Source organism: Pinus tabuliformis, chromosome X (genome assembly GCF_031772625.1).
Source record: "Pinus tabuliformis cultivar Carrire ecotype Pingquan chromosome X, CPIR1, whole genome shotgun sequence".
NCBI lineage: Eukaryota > Viridiplantae > Streptophyta > Pinopsida > Pinales > Pinaceae > Pinus > Pinus tabuliformis.
In genome coordinates this window covers 329,022,990-329,050,570 of record NC_142308.1, presented here as the reverse complement: position 1 = coordinate 329,050,570, position 27,581 = coordinate 329,022,990, and the positions used below count along the sequence as shown (strand labels likewise).

At 37.5% G+C, this 27,581-nt stretch overlaps 1 protein-coding gene across 2 annotated transcripts in view; it reads left to right on the top strand.

Moving 5' to 3' along the window:
* LOC149139789 (beta-glucosidase 42-like) overlaps window positions 1-27,581 on the top strand; it is a 185,715-nt gene that overhangs the window by 72,311 nt on the left and 85,823 nt on the right. For both annotated transcript variants that reach the window (XM_089446346.1, XM_089446347.1), the window contains exons 5-7: window positions 14,061-14,135; window positions 14,266-14,353; window positions 14,747-14,996. In XM_089446346.1, the coding sequence (XP_089302472.1) occupies window positions 14,061-14,135; window positions 14,266-14,353; window positions 14,747-14,996 (413 nt within the window). The remainder of the gene's footprint in view (window positions 1-14,060; window positions 14,136-14,265; window positions 14,354-14,746; window positions 14,997-27,581) is intronic.

The window sequence follows — 27,581 nt, the reverse complement described above, 5'->3', positions numbered from 1 at the left end:
ATTAAACCAATCCTGTCGGATCACATCTCCCCGGAACAATTTGCCTTTCTGCAAAATCGACAAATCCACGAGGCCATTGGCACGGCACAAGAGGCCCTCCACTCTATCAAACTGAAGAAACTCAAAGGAGTGATGCTAAAAATTGACCTCTCAAAGGCATTTGACCGGGTCAACTGGCTATACCTTCGGATGTTACTCACTCATCTGGGATTTCCACCAGATTTCATCAGATGGATTATGTGTTGTATTACTTCGGTATCCTTTGCAATTTTAATCAATGGATCAGCCTCCCACTCCTTCTGAGCGGAGAGGGGACTCAGGCAAGGATGTCCCCTATCCCCACTACTATTCCTATTGGTCATGGAAGGACTCAGCAGAAAGATTGCATCGGAGAAGCGTGAGGGGAGGCTCAAGGGACTCAAGATAACAGATCAATGCATATTAACACATCTGCTCTTTGTTGATGACATCCTCATTTTTCTTGATGGGGGCATTCAGGACATCACCACTCTCACGGGGATATTGAGGTTATTCAGCTCTGCCACAGGGATGGAAATTAATCAGGTTAAATCCACTATATCCTTATCAGAATGTACTCAACAGGAAACCAACCTTGCCCTTCAAAACTTCCCTTTTCAGAATCAGGCCCTGGAGGATGGACTGAAGTACTTGGGATTTAGGATAAAATCAGATGGATACAAAATAGCAGACTGGACATGGTTGATTGCAAAGATAGAAAGAAGATTAAACATTTGGAGCCATCAACTACTATCCAGGGCTGGCAGACTGGTGCTTATCAAATCAGTACTTGAAGCCACACCGGTTTACTGGATGTCTCTGGCCTGGATTCCACAAGGAATTATTCAAAGGATACAGAGAATATGCTGCAAATTCTTATGGAAGGGGCATAAGGAGGGGAAACTCTATGCTTGGGTCAAATGGAGCAACATTGCTATCCCTAAAAAATGGGGAGGCTGGGGCTTGAAAAACCTATCTGCTTTCGCACAAGCTCTTGCGGCCAAACTTGGATGGCTGCTCCTGAAACACAGGAGCCTATGGTCGGAGGTGATCACATACAAATACATCTGGCCGAACTCAGTGCTGGATTGGCTAAGACTACCAACTTGGAACAGAAAGGGTATATCAGTAATTTGGAGGGCTGTGTTAAATACCCTCCCCACCATTAGAAGGGGACTCATATGGAGGATTGGCAATGGAGGGTCGGCCCGTATTGGGATTGACCCATGGATTGGATGCGGAAACTCCCACCTTCTTCCACCGGACCTGATTGCCATCCTTAATCAAATGGATATTGTCAACATAGCTCAAATTGGGGACCCTCACAACTCAACAATATACCAGCAAGCTTGGTTATCAGGGACGGTATTGGATATTCCAGCTCAGTGGCACATGGAGTGGAGGACCTACTTGATGGCTTTAACAGAATCACATGTGAGATTAAGGGATGAGTCGGATGAGTTGCTATGGGGACTGGCACAGCATGGGACCTATACCCCAAAGGACAGATATACAACAATACATGCAAGACACAAACCAGAAGTATTGAAAAGCTGGTGGCGGAATATCTGGAAGCTACATGGTCCTCCACGCACCCGATTACTCATGTGGAATATCATTTCGGACAAAACCCCAACTGGAACAAATCTAAGGAAACAGGCATTCCCGGGACCTACATGGTGTGTTCTTTGTAAAGCCGAGGAGGAAACAACCAATCACCTATTCCTCACTTTCCCCACTACTCAACAAGTCTGGGCACAGGTCCTACAGATTCTTAATATACCTAACACATGGACCAAGGATGACATGAATACGGCCTGGAACAGCTGGTGGGATACTGCAACACACCCGAAAGCTAGGAACTTGCCTCTCATAGTGTCCTGGCACATTTGGATTTGCAAAAACAGTATTATCTTTCAGGGGAAACAAATTGTTTGGACTCAGATTATTCCAAAGATCTGTAAGAGCTACCTAGAAATCCCGGAAGAGGCACAGGTTACCCAGACAAGAAACATTATACCAGAAGTCATAGATAAAGAGAAACCTTGGGCCTATTTTGATGGAGCAACACAAGAACAGGGTTGCGGTGGAGGCATCATTCTACACATATCTGAAACACATTTTTACCATATCTGCCTGGGGCTGGGAGATGGCACTAACAATTATGCAGAGCTCATTACCCTACACCATCTCTTACATTTTGCTATTTCCAAAAATTGTAGACAACTACAAATATATGGGGATTCAAAGATTGTCATAAACTGGTTCAATTGCACTACAACATGCCATGCATATACACTCAGAACAATATTGGATGATGTATTATTTCTAAAATCACAATTTGATCTTGTTTCTTGTACTCATATCTACAAGGAACGCAATGCATCCGTGGACAGGTTATCGAAAGCGGCAACACATCATCCTCGAGGAGAATGGCTGATTAGAGAGCATACTCCTGCACAGATCTATCAGTACTACCATAGACCTTATATGGACCAGGATATACAGAGGGCAGATAGGCCCTAGATCCAACACTTTTTTGTGTTAATATTTATGAATCAGTTTTGGATATGTAAATAATATTGTATATGAACTCTATCAGTATACTCGGTCAGGGTTTTATGTAGGTTTTTATATCAGTTTGCAATAGTTCATAGCTGACCATGGTCACTTTACAACATATGCCAATGGCATTTACAACATGTAATTTTCTATGTTAATGGAAATTATGATTTTTTCTTTCCGAGAAAAAAATTACGGAGAAATAATTAAGTTATTTATTGATGTGCTATAATTGTATCAAAATTATGTAACAATAAGTGAGAGCTCTTTTACAATTGCAATATCATAATTGTGAAATTAAAGTTAGGTAATAACAAACAACTATGAACAATAAAGGAATAGTCATACATGAAATCATAAATGAAGTAGACCAGGGAGGACAATAAGTTCATAAAAGAATAGTCATACATGAAATCACAAATGAAGTAGACCAGGGAGGACAATATTTTTATTGAACAAACAACCAACACTACATTATTCTTCAAATCTGATTTTATCACATGATCAAGAATGCTATAATGAACAATTCTTACTAGTTTTTCTTAGCTAGAATAACCCTCAAATATGGATTGACCAACCTTAATAGGAAAATTATAGTAGTAAACTCCTTACATTGTCCAAGGTTACATCAAGAGTTAGAGAGGGTTTCACCTCAACCTTGATGTCAATGTGAAGTGAGATTACTTAAGGAGGGTTTCACCTCAACCTTGATATCAATGTGGAGTGAGATTACCTTTTTATATATATTTTTCAATCCATGAAAAGGAAAAAGAGAGATTTAAAACATCACATTGAACTTGTCGCTTAACCTCTTTCTCCTCCTAAAATATTTTTAACTAAGATTTACCTAAAAGATTAATTAAGACTTCTAACTATGTTTTTATTTAGCAAATGAATCTTCTTCTCTATTTATATCCTTTAAATCAAATCCTAATTCATAAAATAATATTTCTTTGTAGATGTTAAAATCCTCATTGAGTCAGCCTTTTGAGTGAATAAAATATATACATAGAAGGGGCTTAGGTCATTGCTAGAATTGACGATTTTCATCATCGTAAATTTAGAGAGACCTTAGAAATTGAAAATAAGACTATTATTCTAAATAGAGACGATGACTGGTGTATCAATAGGTGTTGGATCCCTGCTTTATATTCCTAGGTTTTTATGTATTTATTTTTATTTTTATTTATTGATTTATTAAGTTTTTATTTTTATTTACTTATTCATATTTTTAAATAAAAAAATCTATGTGATTAATGATACTAGTGGTAAGAATAAAAAATTATTATAATAATATTTTAACAATATCATCTATAATATTAATATTTATCATAATACTAATTTTGAGAAATAATATTAGTTGTGATAGTTTCTTTTTTTGGTTTCATAATTTTATTGACAAAATCAATTTGATTAATAATAGATTTTGTTTTAATGCTATTATTTATAATATTGTAATTCAATTTTAATAATAATTGTACCTATAATAAATTTAGTTTGGTTCTCTTTCCCTTCTTGGGTCAAATCATAATATTAAAAATTATTAATAGCGGGTATTAAGTCAAACTAATTGTTATATTCTAACGGCTAGTTACGGATGGCACAAAGGAGAGAACACGGGAATGGAGGATGAAAAGTGCAACATGGAGAGGAATGAAATAAAATTATTTGCAAGGGTTCTGATGGTTAGATAGCAAAATGACTGCGAAAAGTGGAGAACCGTGGATTTCAGGTGTATGGCAGAGAAAAAATCATTAGGCAGGGAATATGACAGAGAAAAATTCTTAAATGAAGGGAGTTACACCTGCTCTGATACCACTGTTACAGATTGGTTAGAGGAAAAAATGCAACCTACATTGATTTTCTATTAATCCAAGCATACATATATATACAATGATGTTGTGACCTTTGTTTTCAACTTCCAAGGTTTGATGTCTTTTCCTATTCTAATGATTCAAATTTCTCCTATATACATATTTACAAAATATTCACAATTTACCAAATCCATAAGGATAGATGTTTAACAAAATTAAATCATAATATCACCATCACGTGCATAGGAGGATTTCTGTCATTCAGATAAGTCCTTCATTTAAATAACTCATAACTTATAGGGGTTCCTTTCCTGGGATAATGGCCCACTAAAAAATACATATAACAAGAGCCTAGAATTGATTTAGTTGATCAAGCCCTCTGTAGATCTTGTTCACTGACCTGGATCTCCCTTGCTGCCCCTTGCACCTTTCTCAAACCCGACACACTTGAGTGGAAGTCCTTCTCCACTCAAGCATCGAGATCTCACATTCACTATGTTTTGTGCTCAACATATCTTGTGTGCCTTCTCCCTTAGCCTAACCTTTTTTAAGTTTGAGTTATTAACTGAATCCACAACCTTAATTTCCAAAGTGGTTAACGGTTGAGATTAGATCTAAACATCCCTTGAGATCAATTGTTGAGATTCATGTAGTTCACTAATGCAAATAACTTTTTCATTTCCTTCGATTAAGTCACTTTATCTTATAAAACTCAATTACTTTAATATTTAAAATAATTGTTAAAGTTAAGAGTCTATTAGGTGATTTTCACACGACTAGACATTTAAGCCTATGCAGAAGTATTTTCCTGAGCTACAGATATCAACAATAAAGATTGATCAAACTTTTGCTAGATGCGACCAAGACCAAGAGAATCACAAGGGCATCGTTGAAGGAAAGCAAGGTGTTTTGAAATCAAAGGGAATGCCAACCCAAAGACACTAAGATCAAATCTAAAGAAGCTTTCTTTCCAAATATATATATATATATATATATATCTATATATATATATATATATATAAAACACTAGTAAAAATGTGAAGGAAAATTGCTATATCCATTATGGAAACTTGAATGCCTAAGCAAATTAGAGGTTCTTGAGTCGATAACCTTTCCACTTGGGGTCTCTTTTCAAACCCACATAACTATCCTCTTCACCCACTCAAATTTACATCTAAATCTCCATAATCTCCTAGCAATTTGACTACTTACCTCTAAATGGTGTACTTTTAACAATAACATTGTCTTGATATGGATTTCAATCTTGATTCCTAAAGTAAAGGGTGAAGGGACAAATACAATGTGAAAATCAAATTGGCTGCACCCCTTATGTAGGGAGACATTTTTTCTTAATCTGTCTTTTTAATAAATTTGAGGTGTACCATATAAATATGAAATACAAGAAAAATGTGCTTTACTTTGTAGAATATATAAAAGTTCCCATATTTGAGATCTTACACTTCATACAACATATTGTAAGATCTGCATATGTCCAAAATTGGGTTATTATACAAAAAGGGTGGGAGCACTTGATCATTACGTAGATGTTTTTTTCTTTGAAAATGGTATGTTGTAAAAAATATTAGATTCCCTTAGCTTCCTTAGGCCTTGGGGGAGATGCAAAGTCTATAAAACTATAGAGAATAACCTCCTTCCCAAAATCCTAAACCATTAGCCTCATACTAATCCTACTAAAAGTCATATAATGACTTAAATTTGGGACCACCTCCATGGTTTACATGGCTAGAGTCCTAAGCATAATTCAAAATGAAATTCTCTTAAGAGCAACCCACTATATTACAAATAATATGTATCCATTTTATGGCGGTAGTGTCTTCCGCATTTAATGTTTTTGTGTTCCACCTTTCCAACACCTCTCTTTCAAGATTTACACCTTATCTTGTATGATTTCTTACATTTCCTCCCCATGGTGGTGAGGTAGGTGAATCTTGACTCAGTGGTGGAGTTGAGGTTGTGTCAATAGTTATGGTTAACAATTGTGGTTTTGGGCACCTGGTATTGGTGACTCATGGTATTAAGCTTATGGCATTACATGTACTTGAAGCAGTTAAAAGGCTTGATGATTCTCCATTGTAATGTGCCAAAGGTGAGAAGGAACACTCACTTGGTGAGGGCTAGGATGTTGGCCGGCTTGGCTATGTTTTAGCCAAGGACAATAATAGATCTATTGTTGACTAATTTTTCCTCGATTGGGGTTTTCCAAGGTAAATCATGGTGTACATGGTTTGAGTGTCTTGTTGCTATGTGTGTGATTATTATATTTATTTCTCTGATAATGTTTTAAATCCCACTTAAAGGACGAAAGCCATGTGTAGGTCATGTAACCATGGAGAAATTAGAAGGCGAGAAGGGTTTTGCAAATAGGTTGCAAACCTGTAAATTATAAGTTGTAGGCAATATGGCCACACAAAATCCTACTTGATGATGATGACAATGACAAGCTATCAATGTTACTAGACACCCTTGTCACGACAAAGGACAAACCACCTGATTTTTAAAACTAGTGTCTTATGCGCAACATCCATTGAATGAGAGAGGCATTGTACCTTAATCAAAAGGTGAGAAGATGACGGTTTAAGCGCCATAATAGCAACAATAAAAAAAGAAAAAATGTTATAGTGGAGTAAAAAAAATTATATGTAAATGGGCATACGATTGTAAGCCCTGATAAGGCATGCGTACCCTAGTAAATCACTGGTAAAGTTTGGATGGAGACCTAGGTGATATAGGGGAGCATGTGGTGATATAATGAGGTATGCTGAGCTAAGACAACATGTGAGATTTTCAATACCCTGATGTTGACGGGGGTAGGACTCGGAGGTGAGTGATGCTAGTTCACTTGGCCGGTTTGGCTAGATTTGGTCAAGGAAAACCCAAAGTCAAGTTTAAAGGGGGGATTGTTAGATAAACTTGACTTGGTGGTGGAGTTGAGGTTGTGTCAACAATCATGGTTTTGGGCACCTGGTATTGGTGACTCATTGTATTAAGCTCATGGTATTACATGTAGTTGAAGCCGTTAAAAGGCCTGAGGACTCTCCATTATATTGTGTGAGAGTAGAGAGGTGAAGGCTCACTTGGTTGGGTCCAAGATGTTGGCAGCCTTGGCTGAGTTTTAGCTAAAGATAATAATAGATCTATTATTGGTCGGTTTTCCTCGATTGGGATTTTCCAAAGTAAATTTTGGTGTACATGGTTTGAATATCTTGTTGCTATGTGTATTTATTATATTTATTTCTATGGTTTTCTACACCATTGACATTACGTACTTTTGACATCCGTACTACTAATTGCATGTTTGGTGCATCTCTCTTTGTTTTGACATGTTGGGGACTTTTCTTGACTTCCTACTCACTACTGAGTATTGCCCCCATTATATCTTGAGCTTTTAGACCTAACTTCTTGTTGTCAAGGTTGGCGCTCTTTGTTGGTTGTGCAATGAGTTGAATCCTGATGCTTTAGGGCTACACTAGACAATTAAACTCAACTACACTTTGTTGGCACACATATTTGCATGAGGCAAGAATGGATCGCATGTCCTTGAAAAAGAAATTTTGAAGAGTCGCATCATTAGAAATGTCATTGCCACAATCCTTTCAATGCAATACAAAATTCTCACCTCTGACCCTCAAGCGCCCCCTCCCCTCAAGGTCCAATTCGCTTAAAATTGTAATGTTCAAAGTTTAATCATCACAATTCAGCCACCTCTTTGCAAACGTAAATCAGACTGATTTCAAGCAGCCATAGTGATGATCGATTCAAAGCAGATTGAGTGAAGGTGGTTATTCGAAGGTCAATCCTATTCCAAACAGAGACAATGGCTGAGTGAAGGCGATTACAACAGGCTGAGTGAGAACGGGCATGCGGATTCCAAGTAGAAAGGGCTGTGATGGCTACAACAATGCCATTTCCAATGAGTAAAGAAGCAGGTAGGTGGCTCTGTTAGAGAGAATGGGAGTCAGAATGAATGAGAGCAGAGTCAAAAGGTTAGATTGGGATTTCTTTTATCCATCAGGGCTTGCAATTATCATTTAATTGATTTTTTTTTTAATTACATGGATGCTCCAATGTGAAGAACGGCCTAGTCTCCTTACATAACAATTGCTTTAATGTTTCGCTTCGCTTAGACACTATCGTATCTAACAGTTCTATTGACTTATTTGAGTGCTCATTTGCCCAACGTTAATACAATTATCTTATTAGGTCGATATGCCTTCTTTTGAATCAATTCACAGTCTACCCTTTTATTCTACTCGTGACATTTGACACCATATAACTTCACATTTTAAGCCTGACATTTGTCCACCATATAACTTCACATGACCTCACACTTTACGCTTTATGGTTGGGTTGGAATCTTTGCCCTATGTGCTGGATGGACAATGTGGGAAGCAGTAGTGTTAATAATGGTAATAATAGCAACAAGACTCAGTTGGTCGTGACCCCAACAAAATCAGCGCCAACAAAATAAACACAGATCTTTGGGGGCGATTTCCAAGGCATATTTTCTTTTCAGGTGGCACCTGCAGTTCGATCTTGTTTGGAAACTCTATTTCATATGCAACTTCAATGTAAGTGCCCGCTGAGCTTCTGGTTTTTATGGATGCTGGATTGAATTTGTTATCATTTTTGAGATTTCAATTACCAGATGAAAAACGTGAATAGATCTCACGATGCATTGAAGGTACGCGTTCAATTTTTTTGTCAGCAATTTATTGAAAAAGTTTTTGGAAGGTTGAGTGGTGAAACATGGTTTTTGCTTTGGGACATTACATATGAGCTGTTTGATTCTTTCCATGAAACAATTTGGTTTATTTGTTTGCGGATGGTGGTCTAAAAATTGTGAGAGGGTAGATAGATTGTATGAGGATAATATCCATAGACTTTGAGTATTGTTGGATTTTAAAGCCGAAGGACCAAACATAACTCAGGAGGTCTCGTGAGTTATTGTTTGATTTGTTTGTGAAAAGGCTTTAGTAAAACTAGTTATAGGTGGTTTTTATGAGGTTAATTCCCATGAATTTTGCGCAATTGTAAACTTGGGCACCATAATAATGAAATTTATTCTGCAATTGCCATAATCCAAAACCAAGAATGCTCTAAACAAAATCTGGAACCTTCCTTCAACAAATAATCTTGTGAAACTTTCTCCCAAATAGCAAATCACTCTTGTACAAGATATTACCCTTCTGAGTATAGATGCATGAACGAACAAAACGAGAATAAATAAGAAATGAGGAGAAATGCAATAAAATAGCCTCTGCCCATGCACACGTAAATGCAAGTGGGAACACAATTATAAGTTGTTGTGATAATCAAAAGTAAAGTCATACACATGTAGGCGATGCATGTACAACCAACTTTCCTTTTCATTTAATCTACATTATATTTCACTTTTGATTTTTATTTTTATGATCTTTTCAATTATGATAAATTTGGTCCGATTTTTTTTAAATATTATTTAAATTCAAAGAATTAATTATTGATACAGTTAAAAGATATTGTTTATTTACTAAAAATTAATTTTCATTAATTTTAAAAACATAGAAATAGATTATTTTTCAATTACTATGGTTTATTTTAGAGCATGTTACTCAACGGTTATATGGATATTCGTTGTGTTATGAAACATGGATTTTGATGTTTTAAGCGACATGCATGTTAACAATTTTTTTTAAGAATATTTTTTTGGTGGTTTATATTTTATTTATTGCTTATTAAAGGTTTAGGTTTTTACTTGCATTTTGGGTTTGGGTTAAGTGTTTTTTTTGGATTTATATTTTATTTGAATATGGATGTAAAGTTTTGCTCAACAATATTTTTCTAATAATACAATTTGTATTTTTAATTCATTTGCTTTGAACTCATTGATTGCGGTGAATTTTATATACGTTTTTCAATTTTATCATTTTATTGTGATAATATTACAAACATAAAACATGTTAAAAATAATTTGTATGTTTTTCTATTTTTAAGTAACACTAAAGGATTATATCATAAATTTTTAAATTCAAGATATTTTAGAATAGTGTGATGATGATTATATCATGATGTCACAAAATGATTAATAACTTTTTTTTTACAAATAATTTTGCGAAACTTTCTCCCTTTCCTTCCCTCACATCTTGTAAGTTTTGTTTCTGCCTTGTTTTTTTGTTCGGACTGCAATAAAAAAAACGAGCTTTTCCACTAAAACTGGTCTAGACAAAAACCCTGGTAATCTCAGAATCACTCTCTTCACCAAAATACATTCTTTCTTCTTAGCTGCCAAACCTCGGCTTTGAGTCAGAGTTGGGTTGTACAACCCATTTCGTATTGGAAGAAGGGTGCTCCTATGTGCGTAGGGACGAAGCAATGAAAAATACTCTAAAAGCCTCATCATTTAATTGCAAGGATTTCCAAGTGCACTGACCTAGAAAATATGAACAATAGAAAGATATTGATACTAGGACCAATCTTCAAGTGAGCATCTGAAAACTCGAACAACTAAATCTTCATTAAATTCTTCAGCACCTGACAACACCGAACACAACAACTAAATCTTCATTAAATTCTTCAGCACCTGACAACACCGAACACACCAAACACTTTTGGAATGCTAAATTTATGGTTCTCAAAATATATATCGCACAGAGTGCAGGTTCGTTCTTATTAGATCCATAGTGATCTCCACATAACACACATGATATACGTATGATTTACAAATTTGGCACCTGGAATTTGTAAGGAGAGCAGTTAGATGTATTGACATGTCCACACAAATTTGAGCAACAAAATAATAATATTAAAAAATAAGATTTCATTCTTGTGATTGAAAACACCATAATGATCAAAATCAAAACTTAAACAAAAGCAGGTGTTTGTAAGATTCAATGGTTGGAAATGTCTTAATTGACCTCATTCGAATCAAAATCAACGCTTAATCAAAAGCTTGGGATTTTTAATAGTTCGTTTCTCTGATTGAAAATGCAATAACTAAGCTTAATATTTAATTAAGCTTAATATTTCGTGGTTGGAAATGTCGTAATTAACCTCATTCGAATAAAAATCAAAGCTTAATCAAAAGCTTGGGGTTTTTAATATTTCCTTTATGTGATTGAAAATGAAATAATTAAGCTTGTTACCATTTTGTTTATGTATTGAAAATGCTTTAATTAAGCTCAGTGAAATCAAAATTAAAGTTTAATGAGAAGCAATGATCATCAAAGTTTAATAAAAAAATCGTCGTTTTTAAGATTCTGTGATTAGAAATGGTGCGAAGATTAAAACCATAGTCCATTAAAGATTAAAACCATAGTTTAATTAAACATAAGATTTAGTTTCTATTAATGAAAGTGCCTTATTTATTTTAATTAAGATCAAAATCAATAGCATTGGAGATTGGAGATTTTGTTTATGTGCACTATATTTTGATATATATATATGAAATAAAGTGGAGTTAATTTCTTGTGATTTTTCTTTTTAAAGTCAATAGTTCTTTTGGTTTTATTTTTTATGAAAAAATTTCATATTCAATTTTTATGTTGGAAAGCTAATTACTATCATGACTTTCTATTAGAATTGGAAACAATTAACTTCATATATTAGAATGGGAAACAATTAAATTCATATCTTATTAATATTGGAATTGAAAAACATTAAGTTATTAACATTGGAATATATACTTGCTTTCCAATAGATTCAACTCATGGATGTTTCTCTATAAGTTTTTATAAGAAATTTTTATAAACAGAGCAGTATAATTGTTTTGAATTTTTTTTCTTATTTTCATTGGGATTCTATAGCATAATTTTTTCTAAGATATTGAATTTTTCTTATTTAAAATTCATTTTAAATGTATAAATAGACTTAGTGTCTGAAAATTCTCAATTTTTTTAATATTACAAAAAAAACATTTGTAACTATTAAATAATAAATAATAATTATTATTATACATTTACAAAAACATGTAATAATATTCTTAATCATGGAGATCCACCCCCACTTTACCATATTTGCAAATAGGCTTTGTTACAATACCATCACTTATCAAGATCATATGTCCCAAAAAATCATCACTTGTTAATGTGACATTTTCTTTAATTAATCTATTTAATTGAAAGGAAAAAAGAACATAGTTATTTTATAGGTAAATCTCAACTTTTTATTTGTGCATACTACTAATAATATTCTACATTATTCTATGGAGTTTAAATCCCTACCATCCACTTAATAACTTTTTATAATTCTGAAAGCCCTATAAAAAATATAAAGGTCTATTAACTTAATTATTAATAATTTTGAATTTATTTAATACTCTGTTTTTACATTTAATTTTAATTAGATTGTAAAAATTATTATTATAATATTAATTATTTCTAATGAAGTAAATGTTTTTCAAATCCCAACTATCCCAACTCCACTCAAAAACATTTTTTGATTTGTGGCAAAGATCTTCCAAAAAAATTGATTTGGATTAAAAACTATCCCAACTCCACTCAAAAGCATTTTTGATTTGTGGCAAAGATCTTCCAAAAAAATTGATTTGGATTAAAAAAATAAGTCATGAACTATTTTTTTGATTTACTATTAAATAACGATGAAAAGATAAAATCTAAATAAATAATTTCCGAATAATATTCATACCAGAAAATATATGTAAACATAAACCATTTAAATCTCATACAACAATTATTATTTCAAACCAACTATAATTTTTCTAATTCAACCATTCCAATCTAAGAGAACGTTGGTCCCAATGAATTCCCTATAAAAATCAGTAACCATTTTGAATTTAACAGACTGTTGGTCCCCATTGGGTTCCTATGAAAATCAGGAACCATTTTGAATTTAACAGACCGTTGGTCCCCAATGGGTTCCCTATGAAAATCGGGAACCATTTTGAGGAGTTACCAAGTCTCCAAAACACTGTATCCATTGGTGCGGTTTTATTGAAGAGGGCAATATGGGAAAATGCATAAACTATAAGCACTCGCGAAACATGTTAGGCAAATAAATTTAAATTAAAGCAACAGCTAAAAATTTAATGCTATTCTTGGAAACAAATGGGAAATCATGTCACTGATCATTGTACAAACCTACCAGAGAGATTAAGACGAAATGATAAAATCTTAGTGGTAGTAGAGAGATTGAATCTTTTTTGAAAATCATCCTTTGTGGAATGAACGGCAAGGGACGTCACATCTTTAGAGTACTCTTCCCGAGGTTTTCTTTAAATATTGGTTGCCTAAAAACATCATAGCAGTTGAGAGTAAAAATGTACTGGAAATTTATAGAGAATTATTTTCAAGACAATCAGCAGTCTTAAATTTTGGTAGTAAAGCCTACTGAGCAGTGAGTATGACTGACTAGGTTGCATTGCGTCCTAAATAGCTTTGCGAATGGGTTTGACATGCAAACTTATGGTTTCTATGATGCCTGCACAGACTACATATAAATTTGGAATATTGGATGGATTTGTTATTGTCTGGGAATGAAATGGAGTAGCTATTCTTTTCTGCCAATCTATGACCATCTGGTCATGGAATTATAGACAGACTTGCTTATAAGCTCATGTTTTAGAATGTAGTATTATCCAAATACTCCTTTTATTACCGCATAATACCATTTTATTATGATCAATTTTAATGTCTGATCTAATATTGACAGATGGATTTGGAGCTGAAGTGAATAAGGAAGGAATAGCATACTACAACAACCTCATTGATACTCTCCTGCAGAAAGGTATTTGCTTGTCTTGGCTCCAGAGCTTTTAGACACTTTATCAGACAAAATTATATCTTGGATGAAATTGAAAATTGGTGTGCTCAAAGTTAAAACTTCATATTTACAGTAGAGTTACATTGACTTTCAGGTGTACGACCATCTGTAACGTTGTACCATTGGGATCTTCCTCAAAAACTTCATGAATCATTGGGTGGATGGCTTAATAGAGAAATTGTGTAAGACCTCGTACTTGTGATTACATTTGAAGTTGCAGAATCAGCATCTATTTGTGTCATGTTCTAGCCCCATAAGCACAGAGTGAGCTAGACTAATGCACAATACCAGGCGTTTGCATATTTGCATAGATGTTTATTTGTAGTGTTCTTCTTGTACCAATAGGTGTAGTAAGATTAAACGGGTTTTGAAGCAGCTAGCTATTTTGTACTCAAGCAACTATCTCTTGCAATTTAAATATGTTTTTTCCTATTATTTATCCCAGGAGAGAACTGCAAGTTTTCTGAAGTATGGTTTAGTCTAGCCTATATAAAGATTCTTGCCTGATTTTGCTTAAATTCAGATTATTGGCACCCTTTTCGCCTATATTGAGCACTTACATTGTCAACTTCCAGAAACTACTTCGCACAGTATGCAGAAACATGCTTTAGCGCATTCGGTGACCGAGTAAAACATTGGATAACATTTAATGAGCCTTTACAAACTGCAGTCAATGGTTATGCCACTGGAATTTTCGCTCCTGGTAGATGTTCTGATAGATCACAGAGTCCTGTTGGAGATTCATCTACAGAACCATATTTGGTTGCACATAATCAACTTCTTGCTCATGCAGCTGCTGTTGATATCTATAGAAAGAAATTTCAGGTATTGATGGCTTCGACTTGTTATTGTCCTAGTCAGTATTATGCTTAATTCTAACAGGAAGCATTTGCTTAAACAGAAAAATAAAACACATCCATTACAGAAGTTCAAGGCCAATTGTTGTCTTTTATTTGTCTCTGCTTGTTAAGTTTATATAAAGATGGGAAGTTAGTCTCACAATGAACACATGATGTGAAATATCTCTCTTTTATATGAACAAAGTGTGCTTCATTCATTTCTTTAGCTACTTTAATTTTTCTATCCTTCTGTTGAAGTCTTTAGATGCAAGGAATGTCCTTGGCCTCTTATTCACATTTATGACAATAACAAACCCAGAAAGTTGCAGTAGAGACAATAGGCCGTCCTGAAATTGCGATAGATATGATAGACTGTCAAGTAGTCTACAACACGTGCGAAACCTCTTTGTGAGGAAAAATATTTGTAGCAATGTTACTAGGTCTGTCTTGAAAGGAGTGCATCCAAGAGCGACGTCATAAACAAGGACTGTTTGCTATTGCAGGTTAACAATATAGAGAAAAGGGAGGTTGCCTGGTGTGTGCGAACGTAAATAGGGACACTGATCTGTACATTTAATGCAGGCCTAAAACACTCTAGGAGTTGTACATTCGATGAAGTTTTTTGGTGCACATGATGTATACTGTATGGGCAGTCGTGTCTCTTTGGTATTATGTATATTATAGTTACCACATTCGGATACATATATTGATATGATATGATACAACAAAAATACATATCTGAATTCAATATAGTCAGGATATGGGAGTATATATCTCAAAACTGTAAAAAACATGCAAAATTTTAGAATTTTGAAAATTCTAGGTGGGGTTTTCGATAGTTTTTTTCTTCTAATTTCTATAGTACAGCCATATTTATGGCCGAACCATATAATATGGATATGACTTTGATATGATCAACGATATTTTGAATTTACTATATATAGTCATAATACATGTATCGGAGCATATCTCGGAACTGTGAAAAACATGCAAAATTTTCATGATTTTAGAAAATTTAAAATTCGAGGTAGGGTTTACGATGATTTTTTTGAATTCCTATAATCCGGCCATAGTATGATATGGATATGAATTTGATATGATCAACAATATTTTGAATTTACCAAATCCGTACAGTATGGAAAATCTTACTATACGGAAACTTCTGCACGCCAAGCCTAGATACAACCTTATCTGGTAACTATGAGATATATGACAGTCCTCTTGACTGCATATCACAATATCTCGTAATCGTTACATTTAAAATATATTTATAGCTGTCCTTTTGGACTATATGTCCTTTTACCTCTACTTATGATTCCTATACCATGCTGTGAATACCAGAAGGTACAGCATAAGTAGCATCGGAGCGACAACTTTCATGTCGCCTGTGGCTATCTTTGTTCGTGAGAAAAAAATTCCTTTCCCCTGTGGCCAAAACTTTCCTTTGGCTAGTAGCCAATTATTTGTAATCAACTATCCAATAGATCGTGAATTGTATACTGCTGTTAGGTGGGGAACAAGAAAGGCAGAAAACAATATTCTAAGGTGAAACACTATAAATAAATTAAAAAAATAAAATTTTATAGTTACATATATATATATATATATATATTTAACCACATGGTGAATGGGTAACTGCCAGTCCTAATCTATGGGAGACCCAGGATCAATCCTCGTAGCTGCCTCTATAACACCAAGAGTACATCCGACTACCTGCAAGTCGATATACTAAGATCCTATGATTTTAGCAAAAGCTAGACTCACGTGCTGCCAAGATGGGATTGGGGAATCTGCCCCTTTAACTACCACCACAGCAGGTCAGTGTACTCAATGAGATTTGAACTGCGGTCTCTTGGGCTTCACCCAAGTAGACTTACCGTCAAACCACACATCACTGTACATAGTTACATAAATATATTTTTTTAACCACATGGTGAATCGGTAACTGTCAGGCCTAATCTATGGGAGACTCAGGATCAAACCTCATAGCTGCCACTATAACACCAAGAGCATAACCAACCACCTGCAAGTCGGGTATACTAAGATCCTATAGTTACATAAATATATTAATAAACAGTGAAGCAAAATGTAGAAGGGTATATAGTATATACAATGGAAATCATAACCCCTTCAGTAGTACCACAAATACTGAGATATGCCAAAGGCTCTAAAGATCAGGCATCTTTAATCATCAATGCTCCCTTAGCTAGGAGCTGATGATATGATGTACCTCTATCATGTCATATGGTACAAAAAACATATAGAGAGCTAACTTCATTCTTAAAAGTCGACTTGCACCTTCAATTTTTAGAAAATGAATAGGGCCAATATCCTCAAGCACAGAACAAACTAGAGAGTGGCAATCTCGAAACAAGGCAATAGGTCGATGAACTCTGTATTAACCAAGCAAAAACTCTTAATTTATAAAAAGGTTGAATGACCAAAAACTGTGGAATTTGGTGCACCTATATATCCTTTGGATCACTATCTCACATTAAGATTCAGGGATAATGAATGTCTATGATGCAAAACTCAATATACTTTTCTAGTGTAATAGTGCCGAAGAGGGCAATTGTCATGTCCCCAATAAATAATTTTCTATGTAAAATCATCATTATTGCAATTTGGCATTAAGAAATATTTTTGGCATATAAAACTTATGAAAGGCGAGGTAGGGAGGCTCCACTTAATTTTTGGAGAAAAAGGAGGCTGCAAACATTGGAGATAAGATAAGATAAGATAAGATAATTGTATTTATGTCCAACTAATGACCACAAAGTAGGTCAAAGGGATTGTTGAGTATGATGATGTCCATAAAATGTGGGAGAACCAAACGATCTCCTATAAAAAATACAATGCATGAATATAAAAGGTACAATGCAGGAACATAAAAGATACAATGTATGGAATGCCCTGACGAAGAGGATCAGACCCATCTCTCCTAACATCCGAGACTGACTGAAGAGCACTGAAAAAAATTCCACAAAGTTTGCTGGCCTGATGAAGGGTCAGTGGGAGGTACGGACTGTCCACTAACTCGTTGTCTGGGGGAGTTTGTGCACTGCTGAGGTCTGGAGGACCTAGTCCGTCTCCCAGGGACGGATCTGAGACGGTTTAGCTGCTGGGGTCTCGTGTGGCGGGGTGAGGTCCCACGGATCCTCACTGGTCTAGAGTCTGGATATGAAACGATATCAATCGTTCTCTTTGTGCCCTTGTCTGAAGGTAGTACCCTGAAAAATGTCGTGATCCTCTATGTGGGGTCTAGTCTGATGGGAGGCTGAAGAATATGTGCTCGGAACCTAAGAGCCTCTTGCATATATAGGGCCAAACATCTTTGATCGGGATACCTGAAAAAGTCTATGAGGGTCTGAGAGTCTCTAAACAAGCAATGGAACCTTCCTCTGATCTCGTAGTAGATAGGGCATCCAAAAATGAAGTGCACCTCGGTCTCTACTTCCTGTAAATGACATACCTGATAGATTCTATCTGGCCTATCAATCTGGTGGTCCGTCTCTACCCGAAGTCTATGAGAACCTACTCTGAACTAGCCTAGAGGAATGCGAAGAGCATGCATCCAGTGGTGAAACATATATTGGGGTCGAATAATGAGCCCGTCTCTCAACTCCAAGAAGTGCTTAGCGTAGAAGGCCATCTTTGGGCGCAACCCTCCCGGAGGATTGACCCAGGTGACCTGGACGAACTGCCTGTAGATGTCCTCCCTGATGATCTTGTTCAACTCTTGTCTAGTAGGTAGAAGGTGACCAGGAGCATCCAAGGAATATTGGAAAGGAGGGAGATGATCCAACTGAATGCCCACTGACTCTAAGAGATTTGAAACTCCTGTAAACCAACATCTAGCCCGGCCCGAGGGAGTAGAACGAGCAATATTCTCAGAAGAGCAATATGCCAAGTAAGGGTAATGGTCCCTACTCTTTATCGAGTCTGCAAATCCTCGGACACGATGCAAGAATGAGACCAAACTGAAGACTGTCTCAAGCCGAAAGGGTTGAGCTCCAAACTCTGCAAGGATGATGTGCTGAGGTATTGTCTGTTTGCATCTAATGATGCGGCGGAGAAGAAGAGTCTAGACTCTCTCAACTGAAGCCCAATCCGACTCAAGTAAAGACGGTCCCCAAATCTCTGAGCCATATAGAATAGTGGGACGAATCAAGGTGTCCATGAGGCTCATCTTGGACGAGATGTCCTGGAAGTGATGTCGAAAGCACTGTCTCTCGAGAAGGGCTAAGGATCCATATCCTTTGTTGATCCAAGGCTGAAGAGCTGGTCGCAAACTGAAGTGGGGACCTGAGAATTGCACCCCAAGTATGTATACGTGTTGGTGATCTCAACCTCCTCCCCTTTGAATAGGAAGTGAAGGTTCGAAGTTTTCTTCACCCCATTGAAGATCATAACCTTGGTTTTACCCAGGTTGACCGTCAACTATCGAAGATCGCAAAACAAAGCTAAGGCATCCAACTGCCTCTATAATCCTTCTGGAGATGAGGAGAGGAGGACCACGTCGTCAGCAAAGAGTAGAATAGATATCATGACCTCGTGAAGAAGGCAACCATCAATGTCCTGGATATGCTCGTGTAGAAAAGCCTCTAACTCATCAATATAGATCCCAAACAGGGTAGGGGACAATGGACAACCTTGTTTAACCCCAATAGTGCTCTAGATGAAATCAAACATCCCACGAACCATGCAAAGGCGACCAAGGATGGACTCATATAGGCACGTAATAATTGTCAATAGGGTTGCCGAGATGCCAATATCTCTGAGTCTCTGGAGTAAGGCTTCCCTCAGAACAAAGTCAAAAGCTTTCCAAAAATCTACGAAACAACAGTAGACTTTCGAAGAGCGATGTCATGCCTCCTCAATCACGGTGCGAAGGGTGAAGATGTGGTCAATGGTCTGATGAGCTGGTCGAAAACCTGCTTGTCCCCTAGCTCTGAGTTGTCTCTGCTCAAGGTCACTGGAGAGCTTCCTATGTAGAACAATAGCATACAACTTTGAGAACGTGTGGCCCACCATGATCGTTCTGTAGTTATTAGGATTTGAGCTAGAGCCTGATTTGTGGATCGGATGGATGATGTGGTGTGACCATGCCGGTGGAAAACCTTCATGGACTACATGGTTGAAGAGATTAGCCAAATAACTAACCAAAGCACGAAAACCGTGTTTAAAGAACTCTACTTGGTAGCCTTCCTCATCAGCTGCTTTGCTGCTGTTCATCACCCAAATGGCCTCTCTAATATCTTTGTTTGAGAATAGGTAACAGGAAGGGGGTGGGGAGGTAACACAAACTTGGCCCTGCCTCGAAATATCATAAAGGTTGGAAGTGTGAGAGAACATGGATGTAGGGTCAAGTTCGGAAGAGGGGAGTGTTGGGGAAGGATGGTATGCCATAATTGTTTAGCGGAGTGGGCAAGGAGAGCAAAAAGTTCCCGTCTTCTATGAGAGACAAAGAGTCGTTTCTTACGATGAAGGAGACGATGGTATTGGCATGTGGGGGCCACCAAAAGGGGGAAATCGAACCCCTTAGGAAAAAGTCAAGCTAGGGAGAAAGAGAGTGGGAAGGGAGTTCGGTGGAGCTCACAAAGAGAGAAGGGAGCAACAACTATAAAGGGAGAGAAGGGCCTCATTTTTGCATCTTTTGATAATTTGAAATTTAAGCTTGAGTTCTCTTGAGTTGTTCAACCAAGACAACTAGTGCTGCTTAACACAAGGGATTTTCGGACAGAAATTCCACCTCTACCTTTGGTGAACTTCGAGTGTCACCCTAGGAGAGAATTTGGGAGTCAGTTTCAGGCATTTGAGGAGCCATTTCACAGGATTTCCTTCAATTAGTGTGTTTCTTGAAGGGCATAGAAGGAAACTTGTGGGAGTGAGAAAGCCCAACAAAATGTAGAATTTGCGCTGGAGAATTTGTCGAGATTTATCCATAGGGAGGATGAGCTTCTTCTTGGTGATTTGCAGGGCTGAATTTGAGGGAATTCTCGGGGCCAAATTTATACATTTCTAGTAGTGCGTGTTGGAAATACTGAGAGGGAAGGGGTGAATTACTATTTATTTCGAATTGTTATTTTTACCAGTTAGATCACTTATAATTAGAACACAGAATGAACAATAAGAATAAATACTTTCATTAATCAGGAATAACGAGGACTTCAATCCTCTTCTTTACATTAAGTACAATATAGTGTAGAGCTCCAACCCTAGATGAAGTTACCAATCTCCAATCCACTAGGCCCCAACCTGTATTTTGCCAAGCACTGACTTGGACTTCACGAGGCTCCAACCTCTAGGGCTCCAACCCTATCTTCCCAAGGCTCCAACCTTGTTACTTTGAGGCACCAACCCCTATCTCTGGTACAGGCTCGAACCTGGTTTTCTTGAGGACTCCTATCCTCTAGGGCTCCAACCCATAGCTTCAATTCGTCAAGATAAGTTTAGTAATTCTTTACGTCTATTTGGAGGATCTGTCATGCCTTAGTGAGCCTACTCAAGTCAGCTGGCCTGAAATTATGAATTTTCTATCTTATAAATTCAATTTCTCTCAGCCTATGAGGAGTTAGAGGGCATGTAATAGCTCGTTGGAAAGGGAAAAATATCCTCTACAAGTTGGTGTCAATGTCATCCTTAAGTGAGGTCATTTTCATATCAATAAAATTAAATTTGTGAAACTATCATCATGGCAGCCTATAATATTTTATGTCTTTGGCATTTAAGGTAAAGGTTCCTTCATTAAGGCATCATCCAACAAGGTTAGGGCTTCTTAGGATTTGTATCAACAAAGGATAGGGTTTCATTCATGTATGTGAAGGTCTTCTTCATAGGTTTACGACTTCCAATTTTTGCGGGGTCCATGCATCATATAAGGACAAGGATGTATTACATGCATGGGTCTAGAAGGGTTTTATGATAGGGGCTTCTTAGTTCATCATTAGATCATTCAAGATAGATCTAGGGCTTCATTGTTCATGATGTATAGAGTTTCATATATGTACTTAGGGTTTTGTCATGTAGTTAGGGCAACATCATGAAAGGGTTTAAGCCTTAAGGCATGTATCACAAGAATATTTTCCATCTCCAACAATGCCATATTGACATCAATGACAACTTTGACCAACAGTGCGCAAGAAATCCCAGTCAGAGATTTTGTAGGGCTTGGAGGAGTAGAGTTGTGGAGAGATAAGGGCTGGAGTTAGGGAGTATTTCTCAAAGGAGATTCGCAGGAGTTTGGGAGGTTTTCCAGGAGGACTTGGCTCACATTCAACAATATATTTTCCAGCAGTGCGTTTGGCTTGACAAAGAAGGAAATTCACATTTCTTGGGGTCATCGGTGAAGTTGGAATCAACACAAAAGATTTCTAAGTTTATTGAGAGGAGGCTCCAACTAATTTTATGGAATTTTCCAAGAAATATTTGAGCCAAAATTGTACATTCTTATAGCAGGTCGTAATGCTGGTTAGTCGGGAAGTTTGCATCACTTTGTGGGTTCATTTTTGGCTTGGAATTGAGCCAAACCTTTTCTGGGTATTTCTGGGTTTGAGGAGAGGAGCCCATGGCTGCAATTTTAGAGCATTTCGGGCATTATTTTGAGCAAAACGTCCATTTCCACTTGGCAACTTGTAGCAGATTTTCTGGGTAGAGCGCATTATCATTTTGGAGCCATTTCAATAGTTGGATTAGCGAGGTTTCACCTGGGGTTTGCCTAGCTTGCATCGCTGGTCTAGGGTCTATCATTCCTTGCCATTTATGTATTCAAATTTCTATATTAATAAAATGACTAAGTTGTTTGACTCAGTTTCTTGTGTATTTGATGTGCATGCTTGAAATTTGTTTATTATTGTCACTTCCTTGTAAATGTCTTTGTTATTTGTTGTAAATTTCAATTTGGAACATTACAATGGTATTAGAGCATGATCTTGGCTGCTGTGGGGAAGTTAAGAAGATCATGGAGGTGTAGGCATGCATACACAATTATGGGTGAAACTATGGACATTCCAGTGGTGCTAGGAAGATGGAGTACATAGAGGCTTATGGAGGAGATCAACAGAAACAATGAGATACTAAAAGAAAAAAATAAGAAACTAAAAGAATTATGGTTCTAGTTGAGTAGCATTAAGGGGATAAACCAGAGCCATCAAAGCCATCCTCATTGTTATGATAGAGACCCTAAAATTAAGCATGCCATAGGAGTGAAGCCATTTACACCATGTGGGGAAAATTGACAAAATCTGGGCACTAGACTTCCACAAAGGGAGTGGATATGACAAGGACAATTAGAGGGTGAGACAAGAAGGTGTTTCTGTTGGTGAAGACTTGGCTTTAGATATCAGGGGCTTGAGGAACAAATTGAGCATGAGGCTGATGGCATGTAGGAGAGTGATGCAAGAATGACTGTTGTTAGGGATTACTTTGATAGCCTTGGCTGACACCGTGGGGGAGAGAGTAGAGCGTACACCCATAGTGCCACCCATTGTTGAGATATCCATTAATGAGGTGTCGAGGGCTGTGCTCGAGTTTTCAAGTGATAGCAACCCATAGTGGATTGATGAGATGCTAGGTGACAGATCCATTGACGTGGTGCTAGGAGGCACAGTGTTATCCCGAGTCGTAATAGAGTTTCCAGATGGTAGCCACCTACAATAGAGTGGTGAGGATGTTATGCATGATGAGCTATTTTTTGGAGGGACAGTTAGTGGCTCATGTTCAGCCCATGGTGGAGGAGGATGGGCAACCATCGTTGGAGTCAGCCACCGATGAAGAGCAAACACGTGCATCTGCAACCAACAACGTTATCGTATTTTTAGGTGATATCCCTTTTCGGGCATACATCGATGGGGCTTGCAACATTGTTGGGTTGCCTAAGCATGATGAGAGACATGATGTATCACCTAGGCAGATTGTGAAATTTTCAATCTATTGTAGCAACTAGAAATTATTCTTCTAACTGATTAAAAATTAAGTGCAGTTTATTTTCTATGGCAAATAACGAACAAAATCACAACTGCAATTCTCACCATAAGAATTCCGCGGAAAATAAAATGTTGGAAATTGAGAAAATGCTAGCACACACACATAAAAGTTGACACCGTTATTTTTGGACAAATGTTCCCGGAAAAACCCAATGTGGGAAAAATGGTGCAGTAGATGAGGGTTCTATTATTATGCAGCAGTGAAATTCTAAGTACAATCTATGGATGCCCAACTGGCTATCCAATCAACAAATATCTGACAAAAATAAATTGAGAGAAAATTCTCTCTCTCCACAAGCAATCTCGGCCTTTGGCTCCCTCTAAAAACTGAGTGGCCAACCCTTGCTTAGTGCCTTCTACGTTGCCTCTGCGCAGACCCTCACACATGTGGCTGGAGACCCTCTTAGATCAAGCCGTCTTGCCTGTCTTTGCTGCTGGAAGTGACACTCTAGATCTCTGGAAGACTTTCCTATGTTGAAATGTGTAACTAGGTTTGATCTTGATAAATATGAAATGTACTTTTGATTCTTGTAAATTGTAAAAAGAAAGAAAATTTATTATTGTTATTTTTGTAGCATGGGTTTCATGCTCAAGGTCTTTTTATTTAGAGGTCAAGCATCCAGTGAGTGCTCCTAGGGTTTGTCCTAAGGTCAAGAAGTCAAAAGAGTCATTGTCATATAAAGAAGACCCATTGGGCACATTGTAACATGTCAAAATAATTATTTTTGTATTTAAAAGTGTCGAAATACCCTCCAAGACCAAGTCGGCTTGATAGCTAAGAAGTCGACCTCATTAGGGCATGTCGTGTTGGAAAATAAAAAAGGCAAAAATATTTTCTTTATGTTGGTAAGTACTTGTGATATTCTTATGTTTTTATTGACTTTCTTGTGTTCTTCTTTTAACTTAGTTCATCAAGCAATTACCAATAACCATAACACGAAGATCAAAGACACCAGATGTAGGCGGACAGCCAGGGAAAAATCCCTATCTAGGGGAAAACCCAATCAACAAATCTTCCTTTAATAGTTTCACGAGACGATACAGGACTCCTTGACCTAGACACAAACTTCCTCCAATCACCAAGTCAACCCTTCCTTTCTTCTACAAATGATAACCTTCTAGCAACAACTTCGACCTAGTACTTCAATCTTGCAACAGTAGAATTTCGATCTCCCAACAACAAAACTTTGACCCAGTAGCAGAATTTTGATCCAGCAACAAAACTTTGACTTCTCCAGCAGCAGATCTTCGACCCCAGTAGTAACCCAGTAACTTTGTATGAATGAGAGAGAGAGAGAGAACCCAAAACTTCGACTTTTATCCTTCTTCTGCAATTCTCCTTCTTCTCTTGGAATTTCGCACTTTTCTGCTTCTACTGCTTGTATATCGAACTTGTGTGTGTGTTCCTTCAAATGAATCAAATTGCCCTTATTTATAGCCTCTTCTAGAGTTCGAATTACCCTGATGTAGGCCGACTTGGTGTGGAGGTGAAAAATGAATTATTTTACTCAATAATAATTATTTTTACATGATTCAGAATCCCAAGAAGGGTCTCATTAAATGGATAATGACTTTGATGATTTAATATAAAACCTGTAAGTCCTCAATGGGGATTGTTACCCACCATTTTGTGGGCGATATCCCTAGATTTTTCTTTTCTACAAGATGGTCCTCAACCGACAGCCAATAGCCCCTTGCAGCCACCAACTAGCTCGTTGTGCCATTTCTCCACCACCTGAGCCAGCCATGTGGTCCCTCACCCATCTGTCATGGTCGTATGTTTGAAGGTGGGCCTCCCAAACCTGAAGGTATGCCTTGTCATTTGGTAATTGAGTATTGTAGTTTACTTATCATGGAAACTTTTTGGCATGGATTAATGGGGGATTCAGCGAAAAAGTGAACTAGGTCTATGCTCTTGTCCCCTAGACCTCCTTTGGATGTTAACCTTGGACCCTAGTCTCGTGGGATTTCTTTTACTGACCTTTGGGCTTTAGGGATGGTACTTCATGGGAAACCCTGATTTTGGTTGCATGGTCCCACTCCCTCATCCACATATATCACTCCCCTTTCGCTCATTATAACCCCATTCATTATTCCTCCCACCTGGGTTCACATTCCTCCACTGGGTCCACATAGGGTTAGCCTTCCCCTTCCCCTTGCCCATAGATTGGGTCGGGCTAGGGATGATGCTCCAGAGGTTGATGCAGCTGAAAAGAAAAGTAAAAGCATAATTGGCCACATTCAACATGAAAATGTACCACAAAATGCAAAAGATGGTCGAGACAAACACATTTAGGCTTTAGCACGTGGACAAAATCCAATACATGAGCTCTACCCCATTATCTGGGCCATCACCCTAGTTCCTACAGGCCCTAGATGAGCCTCCTTTATCATTCAAGTACCTATGATTGTCCCAACCCCTGGTGGGCAATGAACCGCCCTACCCTAAAGGGGGTATCTACTGCTATTACACATCATGCTCTTATCCCTTGAGCCCCAAGCAGTTAATCAAAGAAAAATCGTAAAAGGAAAAAGGCATATAACGAAGGGTGGAATCAAGGTTAGGGCACCTCATGTACCATGATTTCTCCCTCCTATTCATTATATACTCAAGTGTGGGCTTCCCTTTGCTAGCTACCCTAGTGCCCTAGCATGTGGCTCAGGGCTGCCCCTTTTCATTCCCTACTACATTCATCTCTTTATCACATGCCTCCACCATTTGAAGGATGTACCCTTGGACATACTATCCCCTTTAAAGGTAGAAACCACCTAATAGGATACTTGATTAACCCCATTTGGAGCTTGGAGAGATTAGCACATGCCAAAGTCCACTATGGAAGGGCATGCCATTATGAAGTGCCCACATGTTTTCCATGGTTTATAAGCTCTTTAACTCTATTTGCTTTGATGACTTGTTGTACTGGAATGTTAGGGGACACATTGTATCTTATGCAGGATTTCAGATGGTCTCCATTTTGGGTTTGTTCTCCCTATACGGGGTCCTATCCCTCCCGAGAGCTGCATTGGCACATGTAGGGTATGTGTTGAGAGCCATGGACCTCCATAGTAGTAGACAACACTCCATGGATCCCCAAAGATGTTTAGAGGTTGCTCAAGATTCACCTATTGGACGAGGAAGATGCACCTAGTTCACCATGCCCAGTTGACCCCACAGTTGTACCATACGCTTGGCAGATGGCCCAGGGTTTGTATGCTGATGTGGCATCACTTACACCACCATCCGAGCCCTTACAGATGGTCTACAAGCATCTTCGACCTACTTGGAGTCCCATGAGGTTTCTTGTATGCCTTCACACCCATTGGGAGCACCACAGGTTTATTATTTGGAGAACAAGGGGCCAATCCCTTGTCCACTACTTTAGGGAGTCCTATTCATCATTATGGCACTTATGGACTTCATCAGGCCTCTTAGAAGGTCCAACGATATGTATTATTGATCATTCGACCTATTGAGAGGCTTATTCTTTTGTTTATGAGCTAGTTTGGTGGGCTTGTCATCAAAGGTTAGTTGTTTTGCACATTATCTTATTTTAGGGGCTAATGTAGGCCCAAGTAGCTAAATCGAA